This window comes from Mesoplodon mirus (assembly GCF_964341445.2).
Source record: "Mesoplodon mirus genome assembly, chromosome: 14".
Classification (NCBI taxonomy): domain Eukaryota; kingdom Metazoa; phylum Chordata; class Mammalia; order Artiodactyla; family Ziphiidae; genus Mesoplodon; species Mesoplodon mirus.
In genome coordinates this window covers 16,941,264-16,960,948 of record NC_138990.1, presented here as the reverse complement: position 1 = coordinate 16,960,948, position 19,685 = coordinate 16,941,264, and the positions used below count along the sequence as shown (strand labels likewise).

Genomic DNA, 19,685 nt, shown 5'->3' with positions numbered 1-19,685 from the left:
GGTTTTAATTTCCTTTTTCAGCAATGCGGAGATTTCGAGACACTGCCTGGCCTACAGCACCCCTAGCCCAGGTTCAGGAAGAAGGGGAGACCGCTCCCCCATCACACTGTGTCTCCTCCTCACTCTCTTCACCCTGTAAGGACTATCTGCACCCAGACAAAGAGGAAAGGGGCATGAAAATATACTACGTGCAGGTACAAGTGAACAAGGGTGTCGCTGTCTCCTGGAAGACAAAGAAACCCTTGGAGTTGCCTGAAAAGCAGCTGACGATAGAAGAAGTGACCCTTCCTGAGGATGCGTGCACAGTAGGCACTTGCCCCTCTGATGTGTCCACCGAAAGCCTCCTGTCTGACAGTGAGCCCACTGGGGAGGAGAAAGAGTATGAGGAAAGGGCAGAGCCAGGCAGCCCATCAGGGTCACCTGCCGTCGAGGAGAGACCCAGGGCCAAGACACCGGACTGGATGGTGACCATGGAGACCGGCTTCAGGTGCATGGCCTGCTGCCGGGTCTTCCCCACCTTGGAGATCCTCCAGCAGCACGTGAAGGGCGGCGTCCTGCAGGGCTTCAGCTGCCGTGTCTTTCATCTCAACATGGCCCAGTGGATGGGCAATGTGGAATCCGAGAGCACACCGGAGGAGGAGGAGGAGGAGGAGGAGGAGGAGGAGGAGGAGGAGGAGGAGGAGGAAGAGAAGCAAGAAGAAAAGGAGAATGAGGGAGAGCAGCCCACGGGGGAAGGCCCCAGCCCAAAGAGACCCCGCAGGCAGGGTCTTTTCTCTCCTTTGAGTTCCAAACAGCAACTGAGATTCATGGGACAGAAGATCCTGGAAGACGGTGTGGCCGTCCCTTGGAAGAGGTAAGGCTTGAGGCTGGCACTCTTCTGAGCCTATGTCACGACGGCCCAGAGGAGTCTAAGGGAAGGGGCCGCACACATGTGCTGGTTGACCTAATGGCTCTGCAGTTGCATCAAATGGGACACACCCAGCACTAACAAAGGCATTGAGCTCTGTTGACGTAAACAAGAAGGTGGAGCCTTTTCCTAGGAGTTTCCTCAGGGTCTGCACGATGGACCTCAACTCTTAGAGGACGTACCGCCAGCAGCTCCTTCTCGGCAGAGAGAGCCAGGAGTGGTCTCAAGAGAGGACGGGGGCCCTTGCAGGACCAGAACTTTGAGGTCTGAGAGCCTTGGGCCTGAGCCGAGATCTCACCCTGACCACTGTACCTAGCCTTCTGTGACAAAGGGGAATATGAAAGAGAGTCACGTGGAAATGAGGTCCCCCGAGATATGGAAGTGTTCCAGAACCTTCATTGCGTGGTAGTTGATCTGGAGCCAAGCTCACTGTGGTGTGCGTGGCTCTGAGCATTAAGGCAATGCTGGAGGGTAACCCTGACCAGCAGAGCTTGGAGTGCTTCTTGTCTCTTCCTGTCCTACCTCATTTGTTTTATCCCTTCCAGGGAGAAGAAAGGACCCTCGGGAGAGTAGCAGACAGAATGCCGTGGTCTGAAGGAGGATGAAGGGACCGGCACTCAGTCTAACATCATATGACAATAGAAGCGTCCTAGGCAATAAAGGGCATTTTCCAAACCTTTCCTGGAGCTTTTATTTAATGACATTTTTCTATCTATGCATCTATCTGTCATCTACATCTGTATCTTTCAAGGTTTGTGAACAAGCTTTCACATAAGCACTAGAGACGTCCGCCAGCATTTTCCAGAAGAGGCCTGCAAATTGCTGGGGACTCCTCACAAATAGGGAACGGCCACAACCCCTGCCACACAGACTATGCGCGTGGCCCTCCTGACGTACTCCCACTCTCTCTCTGAATTTCCCAACGTCTGAGATGAGGGTGCTGGCTGGAGGCAATGATCACGGGCAGGCTGAATCTTCTCCAGATTCTGATTCTCTTCCTGGGCATATCGTCCTCAAGCACAGTCTCCATGTCCCTGGCCACACTGATCTCTCTCCTTCAGTCCTTCCCTCCCTCCCTCTCCTGCCTCCCAGTGCAGAGAATACTTTTTTGCATTTGAGACGACATTTATTTTTGGTTCACAGAATTCTCACCTGTTCTACTGTGGCCTCCGTTGTGAACATTCCAAAGCTGAGAATTTTCTGTTTTTCTCCCTCATTTCTGCTGAGTCTTTACCTTCCTAATGCAGTGAACTCACAGTGCCTAGCTGACTGGATGGGGAAAAAAATCCAGGGAGCAAAGAGAAATAATAAAAGAATATATCAGTTAATTTTTCATAGTGTTATCCAACTACATATTTTTAAAATTTTGGAATAATATTAGGAATCTTCTCTTTATAAAAAACTGAATTATCGGGCTTCCCTGGTGGAGCAGTGGTTAAGAATATGCCTGCGAATGCAGGGGACATGGGTTCGAGCCCTGGTCTGGGAAGATCCCACGTGCCACGGAGTAACTAAGCCCGCGCGCCACAACTACTGAGCCTGCGCTCTAGAGCCCGTGTGCCACATCTACCGAGCCCACGTGCCACAACTACGGAAGCCTGCGTGCCTAGAGCCCATGCTCCGCAACAAGAGAAGCCACTGCAATGAGAAGCCCGTGCACCACAGCCAAGAGGAGCCCCCGCTCACTGCAACTAGAGAACGCCCGCTAGCAGCAACAAAGACCCAATGCAGCCCAAAATAAATTAATTAATTTTAAAAAATTGAATTAGTTTCAAGGGTACAATGTATAAAAGTACAATAAAAGCCCCCCTTCATAACCCCCCAACCCCACTCTCAAGATGGAATAGATATGCTGTGATACAATTTATAGTCGTAGTACTACTCCTCCTCCCACCACATCCGAAATCCTCTGAGCCCGGTGCAGCAGCTTCCTTTCACAATGCTAGGACCCGCCACAAGACAGATGATAATCCCTTTGGACATTTCAAGGAGCGGCACCAAGGGAACAGTACCGGGGAAATGCCACTGACAGCTCAGAATATCCATGGCATTTCTAGAGCCTCGGCACTGCTCTCGCTCTGGGTATGAAGGTCCAAAAAGCACGTCAGAGAATATTCATACTTGTAAACAAGCTCCACCTTTGAAACACAATCTACATAGAAACACATATACAAGCCTGCACGATGGATGAAGCCAACGTCTCCTCCATGATTGACCTTCTGACAACCTTATTGTCTCCTCAACCATAAAAGGTCAACTTCAGACTCACGACCTTGCCTTGTCACCAGAAACATCCAAGCTTGGATCAGTCTTTCTAAGAGCAGATATTTGCTCTCTGAACTATTAGAGACTTGTCACATACACAGAAGTAAAACAGGATTGTTTCTATCTACCTGGGGACCTGGAGTCTTTCACATTGCTCCTGTTAAAACTCTCAGAGCACCAAAACTTTACCTACAAAGGGTTCAAGCTATGACATTCCCAATTTTCACAAACCTCCTCAGCTCTTGTGAGTCACATGCAGCCAATTCCAGAAATTGGAAACACGGTTGTGAGGATGAAACTGACTTTGGGGCTCCCCTTGGGTATGGTCTTCCAGACTTACCAAAAGGCCATTAAGAGGAAGGTTTACCCCACCTCAGGGAAACCCGAGGCAGTACTTGCAGTCAAGGGCTGGCCATGGCTTCTGAGCTACATCCAAAAAGAATTTCATACTGTACCTGGATCTGCTGAAGCCATTTCTGACTGTCCGAGAGCCAGCATGTATCGTTCCTGAACTGCCTCCATTGTGGATCATCAGTAGGGCTGTCACCTTTACTAAATAAAAATACAGGATACCCAGTTAAACTTGAACTTCACATGAATAATAAGTCATCACTTTTAGTATAAGTAGATCCTATGTACTATTTGGGGCATACTTATCTTAAAAATGTACTCGTTGTTTTTCTGACATTCATATTTAACTGAAGAGCCTATATTTTATCTGTCAACCCTACTCAGCAGAAATGATGGAGGCTTATAGAGATCCAAGAGATGCCTCAGAGCATCCTCAGCTTTTATTTCTATGTCCTGGACAGTGAGCCCGAGCCTCCCACTCCCATTAATTGGCTATAATGGAGTATAGTCTCCATTTTAGAGGTCTTGCTACTTGTCATTGTTATTATCTTCCTCTCACAGCAGTGAGAGGCCCGCATATTGCAAAAGAAACAAACAAACAAACAAACAAAAAGGAATAAGCTTGAATAATTCCTCCAAATCTCAGTGGTTTAAAACAACAAAGGTTCATTTCCCGCTCGTTGTACATGCCCATCATGGGCTGCCTAGGAGTTCTGCTCTTCGTTTTCCTTATTCCTGCCCCCAGCTTGACAAAGCCACCTCTCTCAGTCATCTTTGTAGAGAGAAAGAATTCTGGAGCCTCACACTGGCAGTGTGAGTTCTCGCCCAAAAGTAACACACATCACTTCCACCCAGAATTGTTGACCACAATCTTATTTTTAGGGAAACCACTGCCCAAAACTGCCTGCCCTGACCAGGCCCGACAGTAACCACTTTCACGAGTTATCTTAAAACAGGAGGTCCTGGTAAGGAACGCGGAACTAACCAACCACCACCAACCGGAAGAATTAGGGAAAGGTCAAAAGGAGAGAGGAGACTCCTGTCCATATGTCCTACCAACCTCCCAGAATGCTTCTCTCTGGAACCTATCTTAGCTGAGCAATGTGTGCACCACCAGAAAGGATCCTGAGTCAGAATGACTGGCCGGAGACAACCCAGAAACTAACCCCATCACCATAAAACCTGAGACTGCGAGCCACATGGCAGAGCAGTTCTCCTGGGTTCCCTTCCCCTCCTGCTCTGCACCCGGACACCCCTTCCCAATAAAGTCTGTTGCTTTGTCAGCACGTGTGTCTCCTCAGAAAATTCTTTTCTGAGTGGTAGACAAGAGCCCACTCTTGGGCCCTGGAAGAGGTCCCTCTTCCTGCAACATTATCATGTGTCTCTCCATTTTCTAAACTCCTTAGGCAAAAGTAATTGTGAACAATACTACTGAATAGTACAGAAACCATACAGAAAAATTCTAATCCCTCCCTGTTAAATAGGAGACTTGACAAAACCACCAAGCTATGCATTCACAAAACTGGGTCTAGAACTCACATCTCTTAGGTCATGATTCAGAACCTTTTCCCACTACGCTATATGTTAGGATTTTTACACCAAGACAATGTAGTTGGGTTAATAATGCCTTTCATTTTTTGTTTTTGTTTTTGTTTTTCATAAATGGATTCAGGAGGGAGGCTTTGGAAGCCCCTAAAACACTTGCCTTAAACTGAAAAGCAACTGGAAAATAATCCCACTGCCTTTTGAAATGTTTGACCTAGTAAAGATTAGATGTCTGGGAGGCTTTTATGTTCTGAATATAAGGAATAAAAAGGAAACAATCTTCCTAAGACTTTAGGAAACAGGCGGAAAAACTCTTGACTCCCACTTTGCTATTTTGACTAGCTCGTTGACACTTCAGTTCTTTGACTAATAGCAGTGGCAACAGCTGGAGTTTAGCCAAGATATAAGTATATATAATAGGGTGGCGGCCCCTGCAGAACCACATACCACTGTAAATGCTTTAGCTCAATCCTACTTGCTCATAGGTCTGTGCAAAGTAACAAATGGTTCTGAAACATTTATTCCAAATAGCTTTCTTATTATTACTTTAAAGATAACTTGGCTGCCAAATACTTGCTCCCTGGTGAAAAAGAATGCATATATGGGAGGAGGATTTATGTATCAAGATATGCTGCTTATTTCCCTCCTGCTGATACAATGCACATCTAATGAATTAGAGATAATCTTCCTCTCTTCCCCAAATTATAGATAAATGAGTATGTCGTTTCTCCCTCCCTTCAATTCATCCTGGTCATAGTTATTTTCTTTAAGACTATTATTCCCCTGCTTAAATCTTAAATGGCTTCCCAATGCGAGAAGAAGAAAACCGAAAAGAGTCAACCGAACGTTCAAAGCCCCGTAGGGTTGAAGACCCTGCCGAGTTTTCCAGACTAAGCGTAACACTCACCTTCCCGCCTCCACTCAACTAGGCCAGACTTCCCTCCCTCCATCAGAGGACAGGCGCTTGCTCAACTCATTTCTTTCAAGAGTATAATTTTTCAAAGTACAAATTGTTTTTAAGTTCAATTAAAATCCCACTTTCTACAGGAAGCCCTTCCAGATATCCCAGTGAGAATGGACCACACATTTTCCCAGCATGTTAGTTGTACCTCTGTGGTAACTCTTTTCACATCCTTCAATCGGGCAGACTCTTAATGAATGCGTCTGATTTCCCCCACAACATAGAGTAGGAGCCCTTGGAAAGTAAGACGCCATGATTCCTTATCTCTGGATTTTCCACATCTCCTTGCACTGAGTATGATCCCTAGCAGGACCCTGTGGGCTCCTGGGCACAAAGCCTGTATCGGTGTCCCCCATTTCTTGATTACAGGAAATAGGCTTCATTCAGCCTCCATGACCTTCCCTGAGTTCCAAGGAGCAGGTTCAAACAGTTGCTAATTAGAGAAGGGAGGGGATGCGAGACAAGGGAGGAATAGTCACAAGAAACACTAGTGCAGCCTTCGGGCAGGGTCTTGGTTCCCCCTTAAGGGATACACATAACAATATCTTTGAGCTGTTTTGCAGATACTGAAACCCCCACTAGGTGGGAGAAGTTAATGGTGTGCTACCCACAAACACGCAGACCCCAGAACCAGTTGGAACCGTAAGGTTGATGATGCTGACACCCACTTACCTCACCACCAACCAATCAGAGAAATGTCCATGAGCTGATCATACTCTCCTCTTTGAACGATTACTATAAAACTCCTCACTACCCTCTCCAGGTCAGGGACGCAGAGTTTTGAGGGCAATCGCCTGCTCTAGCCCCCTTTGCCTGGCAAAGCAATAAAGCTATTCTTTTCTACTTCACCCACAACTCTGTCTTGAGATTTAATTCAGTGTCAGGGTACGGAGGCCGGATTCGGCTTCAAGTATGAGCTCCCCTACTTGCTCCTCTATCCCGCAAAAAAAAAAAACAAAAGCTTAAATAAATTACCAAAGTACTGGATCTTCTTCCTCCCTAGGCAAAACAATGTCCTGACCAGTGGCCTCTCTTCCTTTTCCCCATACCAGCACAGGAATGCCATCTCTGCATTTATGCTTGCCTGTCACCATGTTCATGTAACTGAACAAAAGTGACAGCCCTCGGGCTTCCCTGGTGGCGCAGTGGTTGGGAGTCCGCCTGCCGATGCACGGGACACGGGTTCGTGCCCCGGTCCGGGAGCATCCCGCATGCCGCGGGGCCGCTGGGCCCGTGAGCCACGGCCGCTGGGCCTGCACGTCCGGAGCCTGTGCTCCGCAACGGGAGAGGCCACAACAGGGAGAGGCCCGCGTACCGCAAAAAACAAAAAAAGTGACAGCCCTGTTCATCCCATGTCCTGTGTAATCCACCCAACTCCCTTCGTCTCCATCTAAAACTATTTTTTACACTGCCTAAAATTTAACCATAGAGAATCAGGACTTTGAATGTTTACCCTTCAAAGATTTTTATTAAAATACAAGTAACCTCATGAGAAGTGGTGCCTTAACTTAAACCATCATCAGCCACTGTTTTAGCAAGGACTAGGGGAAAACAGGCTGAGAATTGGGCCATTTTTTAATGGCATTGGAAATGTAGAGACAGGAAGAAGAAGAAATGGTATCTGATCAGGAGGTAGATGTTGGGGAGGTGGTGAAAAAGTACTAAAAATAAATATTCCACTTCCTCATAAATTTGCAACAGACAAAATCTTCCTGAGCTGGTGCCCCTGTGTGAAGCAATGTATTAAGGACATAAGACATAGAGATCCACTGCAAATTAATCATGTTAATAAACTGAGCTGAGACTCAGAGAGTTCAAATAACTAGGGTTGAGAAGAATATTCGAAGTTTACTTTTTAAAGGAGCCCAGAGATTGAGGTAAAACCCACAGCTGTAAAGAACACCTTTGCATCAAGGACTTAGCTTCTATGTATGAATTGTAAGTAAGGGAAGCAGCCTTAGAAAGCAGAATCAGATGACTACTGGTGCCTAGGAAAACCTCTGGCCTAAAGAAGTCATCTGAAGTTAGCCCCATCTTCCTCTAAACCCATTTGGTAGGGTTTTGAAAATCTCCTCCATGAACATAATACACTTGACATGAATTCATGGAAGTAAATGAGGTTAACAGGATCTGACCAACACCTTAGTGTCTCTTCCAAAGGATGGGCAGTGTATCCATAATGAGGAAAGGGATATGAAATGCTCACAAATCCCATGATGAAAATGCCTCTTGGTCTATAAATCATGTTTCCCTGCTGTTCATAGCTCTGAAAACGATTAGAGAGAAACCTACTCCTGGGTGTGACAACTGGGGTCACTGAAGATTAGATGTTGCCATGAGCCCACAGAGTCTGCCCTGCAGAAAGCAGTAAAATGATCAAACCCCCACTCCTTCTGCTGGAATATTTACTGTTGACACAAGAGTTCAGCTGTAGACTATGAGCAAAAACCTTCTGTCAATCACTTTCAGTCCTTAATTGGATAAAAAGAGCTAGAGATCTTTCAAAACAGTTGAAGATTGCTACTTGACAGGGGGGGCTGGGAGTAGTGCAACTGGCATATGGGTAATTTTTAAGGCTACTTTTAAGTGTGAAGCCCTTTGACTGGTTCTCTGTCTCATGGGTATCCCAAAATTTCCATCTCACTGAAATTTGGAAAAGAATTCAGGTTCTGTCTTTCCCCAGAGAGGGGAGGCAGCCACAAGCTTTACAAACCTAGCGTTTGTACATACAGCGAAGTTAGATTCGCTTACTATTGGAGCCTGACAATACTTGATACCTGATAAAAATCACTGTCAAATAACATTTATAAGAACCCAATTGCATGAGATGGGGTACGATGTTGAGGATCACAAGCAGTTACAGCAAAGGCCTCCAGGTGCCCAGAGTTTAGGGCAAGCAAATGAGTATATAGGAAAGGCAAAATTTAAAAATGGCAGACCAAATTTGAATGGACCAAGTAACTGCTTTGCCATTGTACATTCTTCCTATTCCCCGTCACCCATCCATCTATCCATCCCCCCAAAACATACCCCAACCCTAGTGACAAAGGTGGAGGCAAAGCCTGGAAGGACAGTCCACAGGTACTGAGATGCTCAGGGTTGGGAAGGACTTTGATGCTTGTGAAATCCAATCCACGGTACCTTTGAATTTCCTCTGCCATGGCTCCACCAAGTAATTACTTGGCACATGTCCTAGGACCTTCAGGGACTGGGAATCCACCACTTTCTAAAACAACAACAAAACTCAACATATTTAGGCAGATAAAACATATTTAGGCAGATAGAACAAAAAATTCTTCCTTGTAAGGACAAATCCACTTCCCCAGAGCCTGTGGCTTCTGGTTGCAGCTTTTAGGGCCACAGAGAAAAAAAAAATCAACATTCCTCTTCCACAAGACAATCCTTCTAATATTTGAAGACTGTTATCTCAGCCCTTCAAGTCTTTTCTTCAGCTGCACAGCCCTATTTCCCTAAACGTCCAGATTTCATTTCCACATTGTGATCCAAACTTTCTCCTGAATGTGGGTCCTAGTTGCTTTATATTTATCTTAGTCTACAGTCCCCAGAACTTAACACAGTATTCCAACTAAGGTCTGACCAAGGCAAAGCAGAGTGGGGTTCTTACCTCCCCCGCCAGAGGTACTTCTCTTAAGACTGGCTTTTTGGTAGCCACATCAAACTGCTAACTCCTACTGAGCTGATACAGCCACTTTAAAGTAGCCAAGTCATACTTCAAAACCATTATTTCTCACCAAGTAATGGGGCTATCTGGGTTATCCAGACCTCTTCTATCCCTCACCCAAAGACCATCCATAAGCCTCACCCCACCAACATAAAAGCACAAGAAATGGGTAAAGTTTTCTGTTTTGTACTTTCCTTGGAAAAAGCTGAAAACTATTTGATTCGCCCAAGACTCCTCAAAATACCCCAGGTCAGGGGCTTCCCCGGTGGCGCAGTGGTTGAGAGTACGCCTGCCGACGCAGGGGACACGGGTTCATGCCCCGGTCCGGGAAGATCCCACATGCCGCGGAGCGGCTGGGCCCGTGAGCCATGGCCGCTGAGCCTGCACGTCCGGAGCCTGTGCCCCGCAACGGGAGAGGCCACAACAGTGAGAGGCCCGCATACCAGAAAAAAAAAAAAAAAATAGGTGCATAAGTTTGCAGGAACATGATAAAGCAATTAAAAGTGAATGTTAGCTAGTATTAAATGAAAAAAACAATTTAAAACTGTACCTATGTTATAAATACAAATACACATCCATGAATACATATGATGAAGAGATTACAGAAATATAAAAGCAGCTAATTTGTAAGCAGGTAAGCAGTAGACTGGAAGATGTCCTTCATTTCCCTTAATTTTTCTTTTACTTGTAAAATAAAAAAATGATGAAATAAAACAAAAATTAAAACCGAAACCAATTAAATTTAACAGGAATTTTAAAAAAAGCACACATGGCACACTCAGGTCCTCATATGCTTAGACTCTCCTTGAAAGAGAAAACCCATAGGGAACTATACCCAATATTTCGTAATAACCTATAAGGGAAAAGAATCTGAAAATATATGTATATATATGTATAACTGAATCACTTTGCTGTACACCTGAAATTAATACATTGTAAATCAACTATACTCCAATCAAAAAAAAAAAAGAAAAAGAAAAAAAAGAGGAAAACCTGTGTCCAACCTGAGTACAAAAATGGCGTTTTTAACAGCAAGAAAGGCAAGCTCTACTCACCTGGAATGTGCTCATTTTCTCTCTCCTTCTGGGGCAGTGCAGAGTCCTAGCAAGACAGACAGGGCAAGAAGAAGTCAAACTGGAAACTGGTTTAAAGAAAAAGAAGTCACTAACCCACGTGGTGCTCATTGTGAATTACCAAGGCTCCCAGTCCTCGGGGTGGCTACAGCTGATTAGGCTTGATGAGCAGAGCCCCACGCAGATACCAGATGCCCCCGTGAACCCCCTCAGTGGCTGTGTGAGGAATGACCTGCCCAGCCATACACAGTGGCCCCCTCACAGTGTGCCTGCAGCTTCCACAGGGGTCATTCTTATTCTGGGTATGGGGTAAACAGAGACCATGTAAGTCAGAGTAGGTTTTGGAGTCAATATGCATGGGCTCTGATCAGGCTACGCCATTCACTAGCAGTGTCACCCTGGGCAAATTATTCACATCTCTTCGCCTCAGTTCTGTCCTCTGCCAGTAGGGGAGAACACGGGCATCCACCTCGTGAGATCGTCATAAGGTAGGAAGCTCTGAGAACACCACTGTCAGGGTTTCTTATTTCTTAGCAACTGCGGTAAAGCAGATGATATTTTAGTTAGAAATTATCCTTAGAGATGTGATTTCTACCAACAGAAGACTGTCAGACATGTGGAGGTCATACGTTGTTGCCCTGTTATGGGAGAGTCTTTATAGACTTCTGAAAATCTCTGCTTGTCTTCCTGAAGATTTTGTGACTGCAACAATAATATTTAAATTGACATGGACAACTTTTTACAAAAGGTATAAAAATACGTTAAGTTTCTTTTTAAACAGGAAGTACCCTTTTGACAATTATGCACAGAGGTAAAGAGAACTAATAAAAGCCAGGATTCTGCAACAACAATAAAAAACAGTTTGACAGTCCATACCTAATTCAAATGAAAAAAGACAGGAATCTGAATTGTAATTATATCATTATAAATATAGGAAAGTTTAAGAAATAAATGGGAGACTTCCCTGGTGGTACAGTGGATAAGACTCCACATTCCCAATGCAGGGGGCCCGGGTTCGATCTAGTACAAAAGATGGCAATGATTCCACTCCCCAAAGCTTGGGAGAGAGATATCTTCACAACTTCTAACGACCTCCCTTTTGACTCTACACTTGCTAGCTGTCTTCTGCTCAATTCAGGATTCTGAAAGGGGCCCTGACAGTTGACAATAATTAGTGGGGGAATAAAATCATTGGACTAAGTAGGCCTTTGGTGAATCCAGCTCAGTTTTATCTGTGACATCCAGCAGGGTCAATTTCCTCGGCCTCAGTTTCCAGAAAAGACCCTCTCTTGAGCTTCTCGAATTTTCACGTGCATGTGAATTACTGCGGGATCTTGTTGGAATGCAGCCTCCTGGACCCCCTACGCAGAAATTATAAATCAGAAGGTCTCGAATGGGGCTCCAGGCTGGGCATTTCCATCCAAGTGATGCCAATGCCGCTGGTTTGTGGACCACAACTTGAGTAGCACTGCAGTGTAACATCAGTCCCACAAAAAACAGCCTCCACGACACAGAAACATACACAAAGAGTAACCAGACAAAAAGGCACGAAAACATTAACAACTGTTATCTTTACATCCTAAAGTTACAGATAATTAAAATTGTTCTTTATGTATATATCTGCATTTTTCCATAATGATTATGCTACTTCTATGATATACATATTATTTGAAATAAAATAAATGACCCAGTTGAGAAAACTATCTTAAAAACTCAGAAAATAGCCTAAACCTTGCTCTCAAGGTCCCCACAATTAAGTCCCAACCTCTTTCATGATATGATTCTAGCCAGTACCCTATGCTCAAAGAGAATATACCAAAGGGATTAGCAAACTCAGCTGCTGGACTCAAACTGCCTGGGTCCCAACCCCAGCTCTACCTCCTACCATCTGGGTGAGGATGGGCCAACAGGGTTGTGTTCCCTGCCCCCAGCTCCTCAGCCTTAAAGTAGAGAAAACAGCAGTACCGATTCACAGAGCCACCGCCTGATGGAAATATGTTCATTTGCATAAAGCTTTTAGAATGGAAATTAGTGACCAAGGCTCAGTTATCATCGTTACCCATGTCTCATACGTTCTACAATTTATAGGAATATCTTAAGTAGAAGAATGCCAAGTCCTACTCACGTGGGGCTCTGTTGCCTCTTCCTCCGTGCAGTGCTTTTTGAGAAGCCAGGGCTGGGGAAGGAAAGGAGACTGTGAAATACCAGGGCTGTGTTTCCATCCCCACTAATTCATACCGCACCCCCTTCCGCCCCCGTACCAGCTACAAGTCCTCTCCTTCCAAAACAGGCCAGGAGTCCAGGACAATTCAGCTTCCTGGGCTCACAGAATCCCGCTGCGAAATGGGTGCCTCCCGAATTAGCGTAGTATTAATACCAACAATGTATCAGGCAGTTGTAGACCTTTTACTTGTGCTATCTCGTTTCTCCTCACAACACTATATTAACAAGGCATTCCTTTTTCCCCCCTTTTACCGAACAGCAACGGAGGCACAGAGGAGTTAAGCAACTCACCCAGTGTGACGCCGTATGAAGCGGTAGGGCTAGCTCATAGGTGGGGGACGGGGTCAGGTTAGGGGTGAAGAAAACCGGGGAGACCCTCAAACCCCAGGAGGCACGACCTGAGCCCACCCCATCCCGGCTACGTTACCAAACGCAAAGAAGCTCCGCCCGCGGGACGTACATCACCACTCCAGGCCCTCAAACCTCCGCTTTTAGCCGCTCCTCCTCTTTCTCCCCAAATGAAAGGTCTGCAAAGGGGAAGCTTGAATGGGTCGTGAAGAGCGGACCTGAAACACCGTCACCCGGCAAAACATGGCTGCTACGTGTCCTCCTGGGGCGGAAGTGCCTGCGACTAACCCGGAACTCCTGGACCATATTTCCCAGAATTCCGCGGGTAAACCTTTACAGCGAGGCGTTACTGTAGCTGCAGTATCTGGGACTACACGAGTTTACGAGCTCTGGACTACATGTCCCAGAATGCAAGGGTGGGTGCGGGGGTGTCTACCGGCACGAGCTCTGGACTACATGTTTTCACTCTGGTTTTCACTTTCCGGAATCCCTGAGAAGGTCTCAGGCCGTCTTGCCGTTCGCCTGTGTAGGCCTCAGAAGAGTGTAGATTCTGTTCATTGAAAGGCGTACAAACTCAGTAGAATTTTGGACGTCTTCAAGAGGCTAAGCGACATAAAAGCATTACCAGCCACGAAGGCTTCCTGGTAAACCCCAAAGAGTTTCACCATTGGAATAAGGGGAGAAGGAAACTGGGCTTTCTTTGGCAGGGACTGAAGCCAAACGCCAAAACACCTCATTCCCTGAAATTGTGTAAAGGTGAACGTGTTTTGTTAGCATCTTACAACCCGTGCGGAAGCAAGGGAAAATCCTTTCTAGAGACAGACATCAACATCCTAGGTCTCAAGTTATTTCTGTAATTATAAAATCTGTGACATTGCTATTTGACCAAGTGAACTCTAAGGGGAAGGAAAAAGCATTACTTGACATACGGAGGGACACTTCACAGTCATAAAAGTTTCAAATTCTCAGAAACTAATAACTTCAGCTGATACTTTATAAAGCAAACATTGACAGAACCATGAAGAGAAACATTCAAATTCATAATTGGATCTGGAGATTGGAACACATACATAGAGGGAAATGTTGAGCCTTAAAAGCATATATTAAAGGTAGAAAGGGGGGCTTCCCTGGTGGCGCAGTGGTTGAGAGTCCGCCTGCCGATGCAGGGGACACGGGTTCGTGCCCCGGTCCGGGAGGATCCCACATGCCGCGGAGCGGCTGGGCCCGTGAGCCATGGCCGCTGAGCCTGGGCGTCCGGAGCCTGTGCTCCGCAACGGGAGAGGCCACAACAGTGAGAGGCCCGCATACAGCAAGGAAAACAAAAACAAAACAAAACAAAACAAATAAAGTAGAAAGGAAGTTGAAAATTGATTCAGAAAACATCCATTTCAGGAAATTAATAAATGAATAATAAAACTGAAGAAGGCAGATGGAAAAATATAAGATCAGATGAATGAAATACAAAAATAAAGTAGATCCCACACACACCCACAAAACAGAAATTAAAGAAAAAAACAAAACAAACAAAAAAAGATCATCCATAGTATAAACAAAGATTTTTTTCAAAAATGTGTTCCAAATTCTTTCAGGAAAATATCCTCCAAGAACTATTCCTGACTTAAGCCAACATAGCACACAGGATTTCTTTCCACTACGAGTAAAGTGAAATCTTGGATATAGCATGATGAAATACGGTAACATGATTAAGTTTTATTTATTCACCTCCTGTTCCCTATGGCACCCTCCACTCCCTTCTCTACCCCGTAAGCTACCATTCTAATTTGTTTGATGTGTTTTCTTTTGGGTGTGTTCTTGTGCAAAATGTGCACTTGTGTATATTTTCAATTCATATAAATAATATTGTGTCATAAAATTCATTCTGGTGTTTATTTCCTTCATTCAGGAGTATATTTTTAAGATTCACCCATCCAGGCTTCCCTGGTGGCACAGTGGTTGAGAGTCTGCCTGCCGATGCAGGGGACGCGGGTTCATGCCCCAGTCTGGGAAAATCCCACATGCCGTGGAGCGGCTGGGCCCGTGAGCCATGGCTGCTGAGCCTGCACGTCCGGAGCCTGTGCTCCGCAGCGGGAGAGGCCACAACAGCGAGAGGCCCACGTACCGCAGAAAAACAAACAAACAAAAAAAACATTCACCCATCTATCTAATTTGTTTCATAGAGTTCCATTTTCTGCACCCACATTTTACCTGTACTCTTCCAACTGCCATGCCAATGATAATAAAATAAACATCTTCTTACATTTGTTTATAGACGTATCTGAGAATTTCTTTGGAATACATACCCGAGTGAAATTATTTCATAGCAAATATGTATACTTTAATAATATAGCCAGATTGACTTCCTGAACGGCTACACCAGTCCAGATTACCAAAGAGTTGCACGTCAGGTTTTTGTGCAACCACTTACCTTCATTTGGACGACTCATCACCGTTTTGCTAGTGTATTAAATGTATAGTAGTATCTTGTTTTAGTTAAATTTCTCTGATTTCTAATAAGTTTGATCTTTTTTTCAAATGCTTGGTAGCTTCATCTATACGTGTCTACTTAAAACTTTTGCCCCATTTTCTAATGTGGATGCTATCTTTTTCTTCCTCATTTCTATTACATATTCTGATTATTAATACCTTTTCAGTTTTACCAATTACAAGTATCCTTTCCTAATTGGGCACGTGTTTCTAAAATTTTTCTATTGTGTTCTTCATGGAATAGAAATCTTTAATTATAAGATAATAAACCAATAATTTCTTAATATCTGTGCTTCTGAAACTCCTCAGGTGAAAAAATATATTTCTACCTTTTAAAAATTAACTTTCTAGACTTATCTTTCACATGTAGGTCCTTTAAATATTTTGGAGTCGGGCCTCCCTGGTGGCGCAGTGGTTGAGAGTCCGCCTGCCGATGCAGGGGATACGGGTTCGTGCCCCGGTCTGGGAGGATCCCATGTGCCGCGGAGCGGCTGGGCCCGTGGGCCATGGCCGCTGGGCCTGCGCATCCGGAGCCTGTGCTCCGCGGCGGGAGAGGCCACAACAGTGAGAGGCCCGCATACCGCAAAAAGAAAATATATATATATATATTTTGGAGTCTATTTATGTACATTTTATTACATGGGATCCACTTTTATTTTTCTCCAAGAGAAATTCTTAAAAATAGTGATATTCATGGCTTGAAGATTCAATATTACAAAGATATCAGTAATCCTCAAAATGATCTATAGGCTCAATCAAACCCCAATAAAAACATCAGCATTTTTTCCCTTGGAAATTGATGAGATGTTTACAAATATTATGTGGGAAAGCAAAGAGCTACAAGAAGAGCTGGGGGCTTCCCTGGTGGCGCAGTGGTTGAGAATCTGCCTGCTAATGCAGGGGACACGGGTTTGAGCCCTGGTCTGGGAAGATCCCACAGGCCACGGAGCAACTAGGCCCGTGAGCCACGTACTGAGCCTGCGCGTCTGGAGCCTGTGCTCCCCAACAAGAGGCCGTGATAGTGAGGCCCACGCACCACGATGAAGAGTGGCCCCCGCTCGCCACAACTAAAGAAAGCCCTCGCACAGAAACGAAGACCCAACACAGCAAAAATAAGTAAATAAACTCCTACCCCCAACATCTAAAAAAACATAAAAATAAAAAATAAAAGAAGAGCTGGGACAATCTGAAAGAAGAATGAAAAGAAAGATATTAGTCACATTAAATCTTACTATCAATCTACAATATAAGATAGTCTGGTGTTTGCTCAAGGATAGACAAGATAATAGACATCAAAATCCATGTTGAAACAGACATTATAACAACGTGTAAAAAGAAAACACTGCAGGGAGCTCCCTGGTGGTCTAGTGGTAAGGATTTGGCGCTTTCACTGTGGTGACCCTGGTTCAATCCCTGGTCAGGGAACTGAGATCCTGCAAGCCACGCAGCACGGCCAAAAGAAAAAAGAAAGAAAAGAAAACACTGCAGCAGAGAGGGGAAAGAACTCTTGTTCATACAGTTGATCCTTGAACTAGGGTTCAAGGGGGTTAGGGGTGCCAACCCTCTGCTAAGTTGAAAATCCAAGGATAACTTATAGCCAGTCCTCTGTACGTACATGGTTTCTCCATAATCGGCAATTCTGCATCTGAGGATTGAACCAACCTTGGATCGTGTAGTAGTGCAGTATTTACTATTAAAAAAAATCCTCGTATAAGTGCACTTGTGTAGTTTAAACCCATGTTGTCCAAGGGTCAACTATTGGTTCTCAGTCAGCTGGATATCCATATGGGAAAAATATTAATCATTACTGCATAGGATATAAAAATATAAATTCCAGAAGATCTGCAGACTTAAATTTGAAAAGTAAACAATGATGCTTTAGGAAAGAAACGTAAGATAACAGCCTTTTTGCCTTGGAGTAGGAAGAATTTCTTAAGACCAAAAAAATCACCAACTGTGAAAGAAAAAATTGAAAAATTGGACTATTTCAAAGTTAAGAAACACCGTAAACCCAAACGCAGCACTCTTGGGCCAAAAGTGAGAGAGATTTTAAAAACATCTATGGAATAAAAGACTCAGATGCATCCCTCATGCCCATGCATTCTTCAAGGGTCAACTGTATCTACCAAAGTTGAACATATACCCTATAACCCTTTGGTTCCACCCATAGAAATATCCCTCAAACAAGTGCACAAGGCACATTCTAGATTGCTCACATCACCACTAACTGTGATAGCCAAGAATGGGGAAGTACCCAATACCCACCAATAATGGGATTAATAAATAGATTTTGATATGTTTACACACTGCAATAATATCCACCAATGAAAATGAATCAACGGTATCCACTCCCATCAATATGGATAAATGTCATGGATATACTGTGGAGCAAATGAAGCCAACACAAAATAGCACCTATTACATGACTCCATTTATATCAAGTACAAAATAGGCTAAGTGAATCTACACCATTACAAATTAGCGGCTACCATATGGAAAGGAAGGTTACTAGAAAGAGCCAAAAAGGGATGCTTCTAGGGTTTGGGGTTTGTCCTGGTCCTCCAAGAACTAGACGGCAAAGTGCTGAGAAAGACTTTAATGAACCAATATTTCATTAGGGGAAACATCGGAGAGAAAATGGCAGGGAGCTCTGGAAGGCTGGCAGAACTATCAGCGCATAGTGCAAGTCTGACCCTGAGTGAAGATTTGGAAGAAAGATTTGGTAAATCATCCGAGACTGCCTTGTCATCTACGTAAAATCCTTCAAGGCTGTCAGAGTCCTTGAAAAAAGGTCACTGGACAGAGGAATCCTGGTCTCCAAGAAATGGGCTGCCTTAGGATCCCTGCTGTGCTGACTAGGAGCAATCAGGGGCAAGGCCGGCCTCCAGGCAAACGTGGTGATGGATTTAAGAGCAGCAGCTGGGACCTTTGGCCAGTTATGCTCCCTGTGGTCATAACTGTGAAACAGGAGACTCTCAACGTGGATGCTTCCTTGTGATAAGATCTGGTTGTTTATTTCTGTCAGACATAATACTGAAGCAACGTTGCGTCCTTCTCAGTATATCATACCCCAGAGATCTAAAACGTTCGTTTCTTCTGTTATTGATAATGTTCACCTCTTGGCTAAGGTAGTGTTCACCAAATTTATACCTACTGTATTTCTTGTTGTGATCAATACTTTGTGGAGAGATATTTTGGGTTTTGTAGCATCCTGCTCCTTGTAAACTTTCAACCAGTAGTTTGATAATTCATTGATTACTCTTGCCAGAACCTATCATTACTATGATGGTTGTAAATAATGATTTTTACATTACGTCATTCCTTCTATATATTTATGGTTTGGCATTCTATTATGAGAGCCCTTCCTTCCCTCCCTTCCTCTTTTTTTATTCATATTCTGTATGATAATTATTTATTTTAGGGTCAAATTGCTCAGATTTACCCAGTGTGAGTCTCTTCAAGCTGGATCTTTTTACACGTCCCACCGCTCTTTCCTACTTTCTGGCACAGTAAATTTTCTCCAGGATCATTCTACACTTTCCTTGCTCCAGCCCTGAAATAGAAACGTGGATATACATGCTTATATACATCACATACACATGTGTGTGTTTGTATATCCTCGCACTTCCATATCTACTTCTGTAAATACCTAGCACGTGCACTCACTCCCTCTCTCTCTCTACAGATGGGTGGACGGATGGATGGATGGGTAGACAGATCTGTATAAATAACTTATGGTCAGACTTCCATATCCGTGGTTCCTCTGTATCTGCAATTCTGCAACCATGGGTTCAACCAACCACAGATCATGTAGTACTGTAGGAATTACTATTAAAAAAAACCCTG

At 44.4% G+C, this 19,685-nt stretch overlaps 1 protein-coding gene across 8 annotated transcripts in view; it reads right to left on the bottom strand.

Annotated features, from left to right (window-relative positions):
- Positions 1 to 15,121, bottom strand: part of LOC309815404 (uncharacterized protein) — a 26,374-nt gene extending 11,253 nt beyond the window's left edge. The window contains exons 1-5 of one of the 8 annotated variants that reach the window (XR_014295866.1): positions 13,491 to 15,121; positions 12,910 to 12,960; positions 10,767 to 10,812; positions 3,628 to 3,724; positions 2,060 to 2,176 (exon numbers count right to left, since the gene is read on the bottom strand). Coding sequence is in view for 2 of the 8 variants with exons in the window: in XM_082642192.1 (XP_082498318.1) it covers positions 2,138 to 2,176; positions 3,628 to 3,719; positions 10,767 to 10,812; positions 12,910 to 12,960; positions 13,491 to 13,661 (399 nt within the window). In the remaining 6 variants the exon portion in view is untranslated. Of the gene's footprint in view, positions 2,177 to 3,627; positions 3,725 to 10,766; positions 10,813 to 12,909; positions 12,961 to 13,434 lie in introns of all 8 variants that reach the window. The other 7 variants (XR_014295868.1, XR_014295870.1, XR_014295871.1 and 4 more) reach the window with 7 other exon arrangements.
- Between the last annotated feature and the right edge of the window lie 4,564 nt (positions 15,122 to 19,685).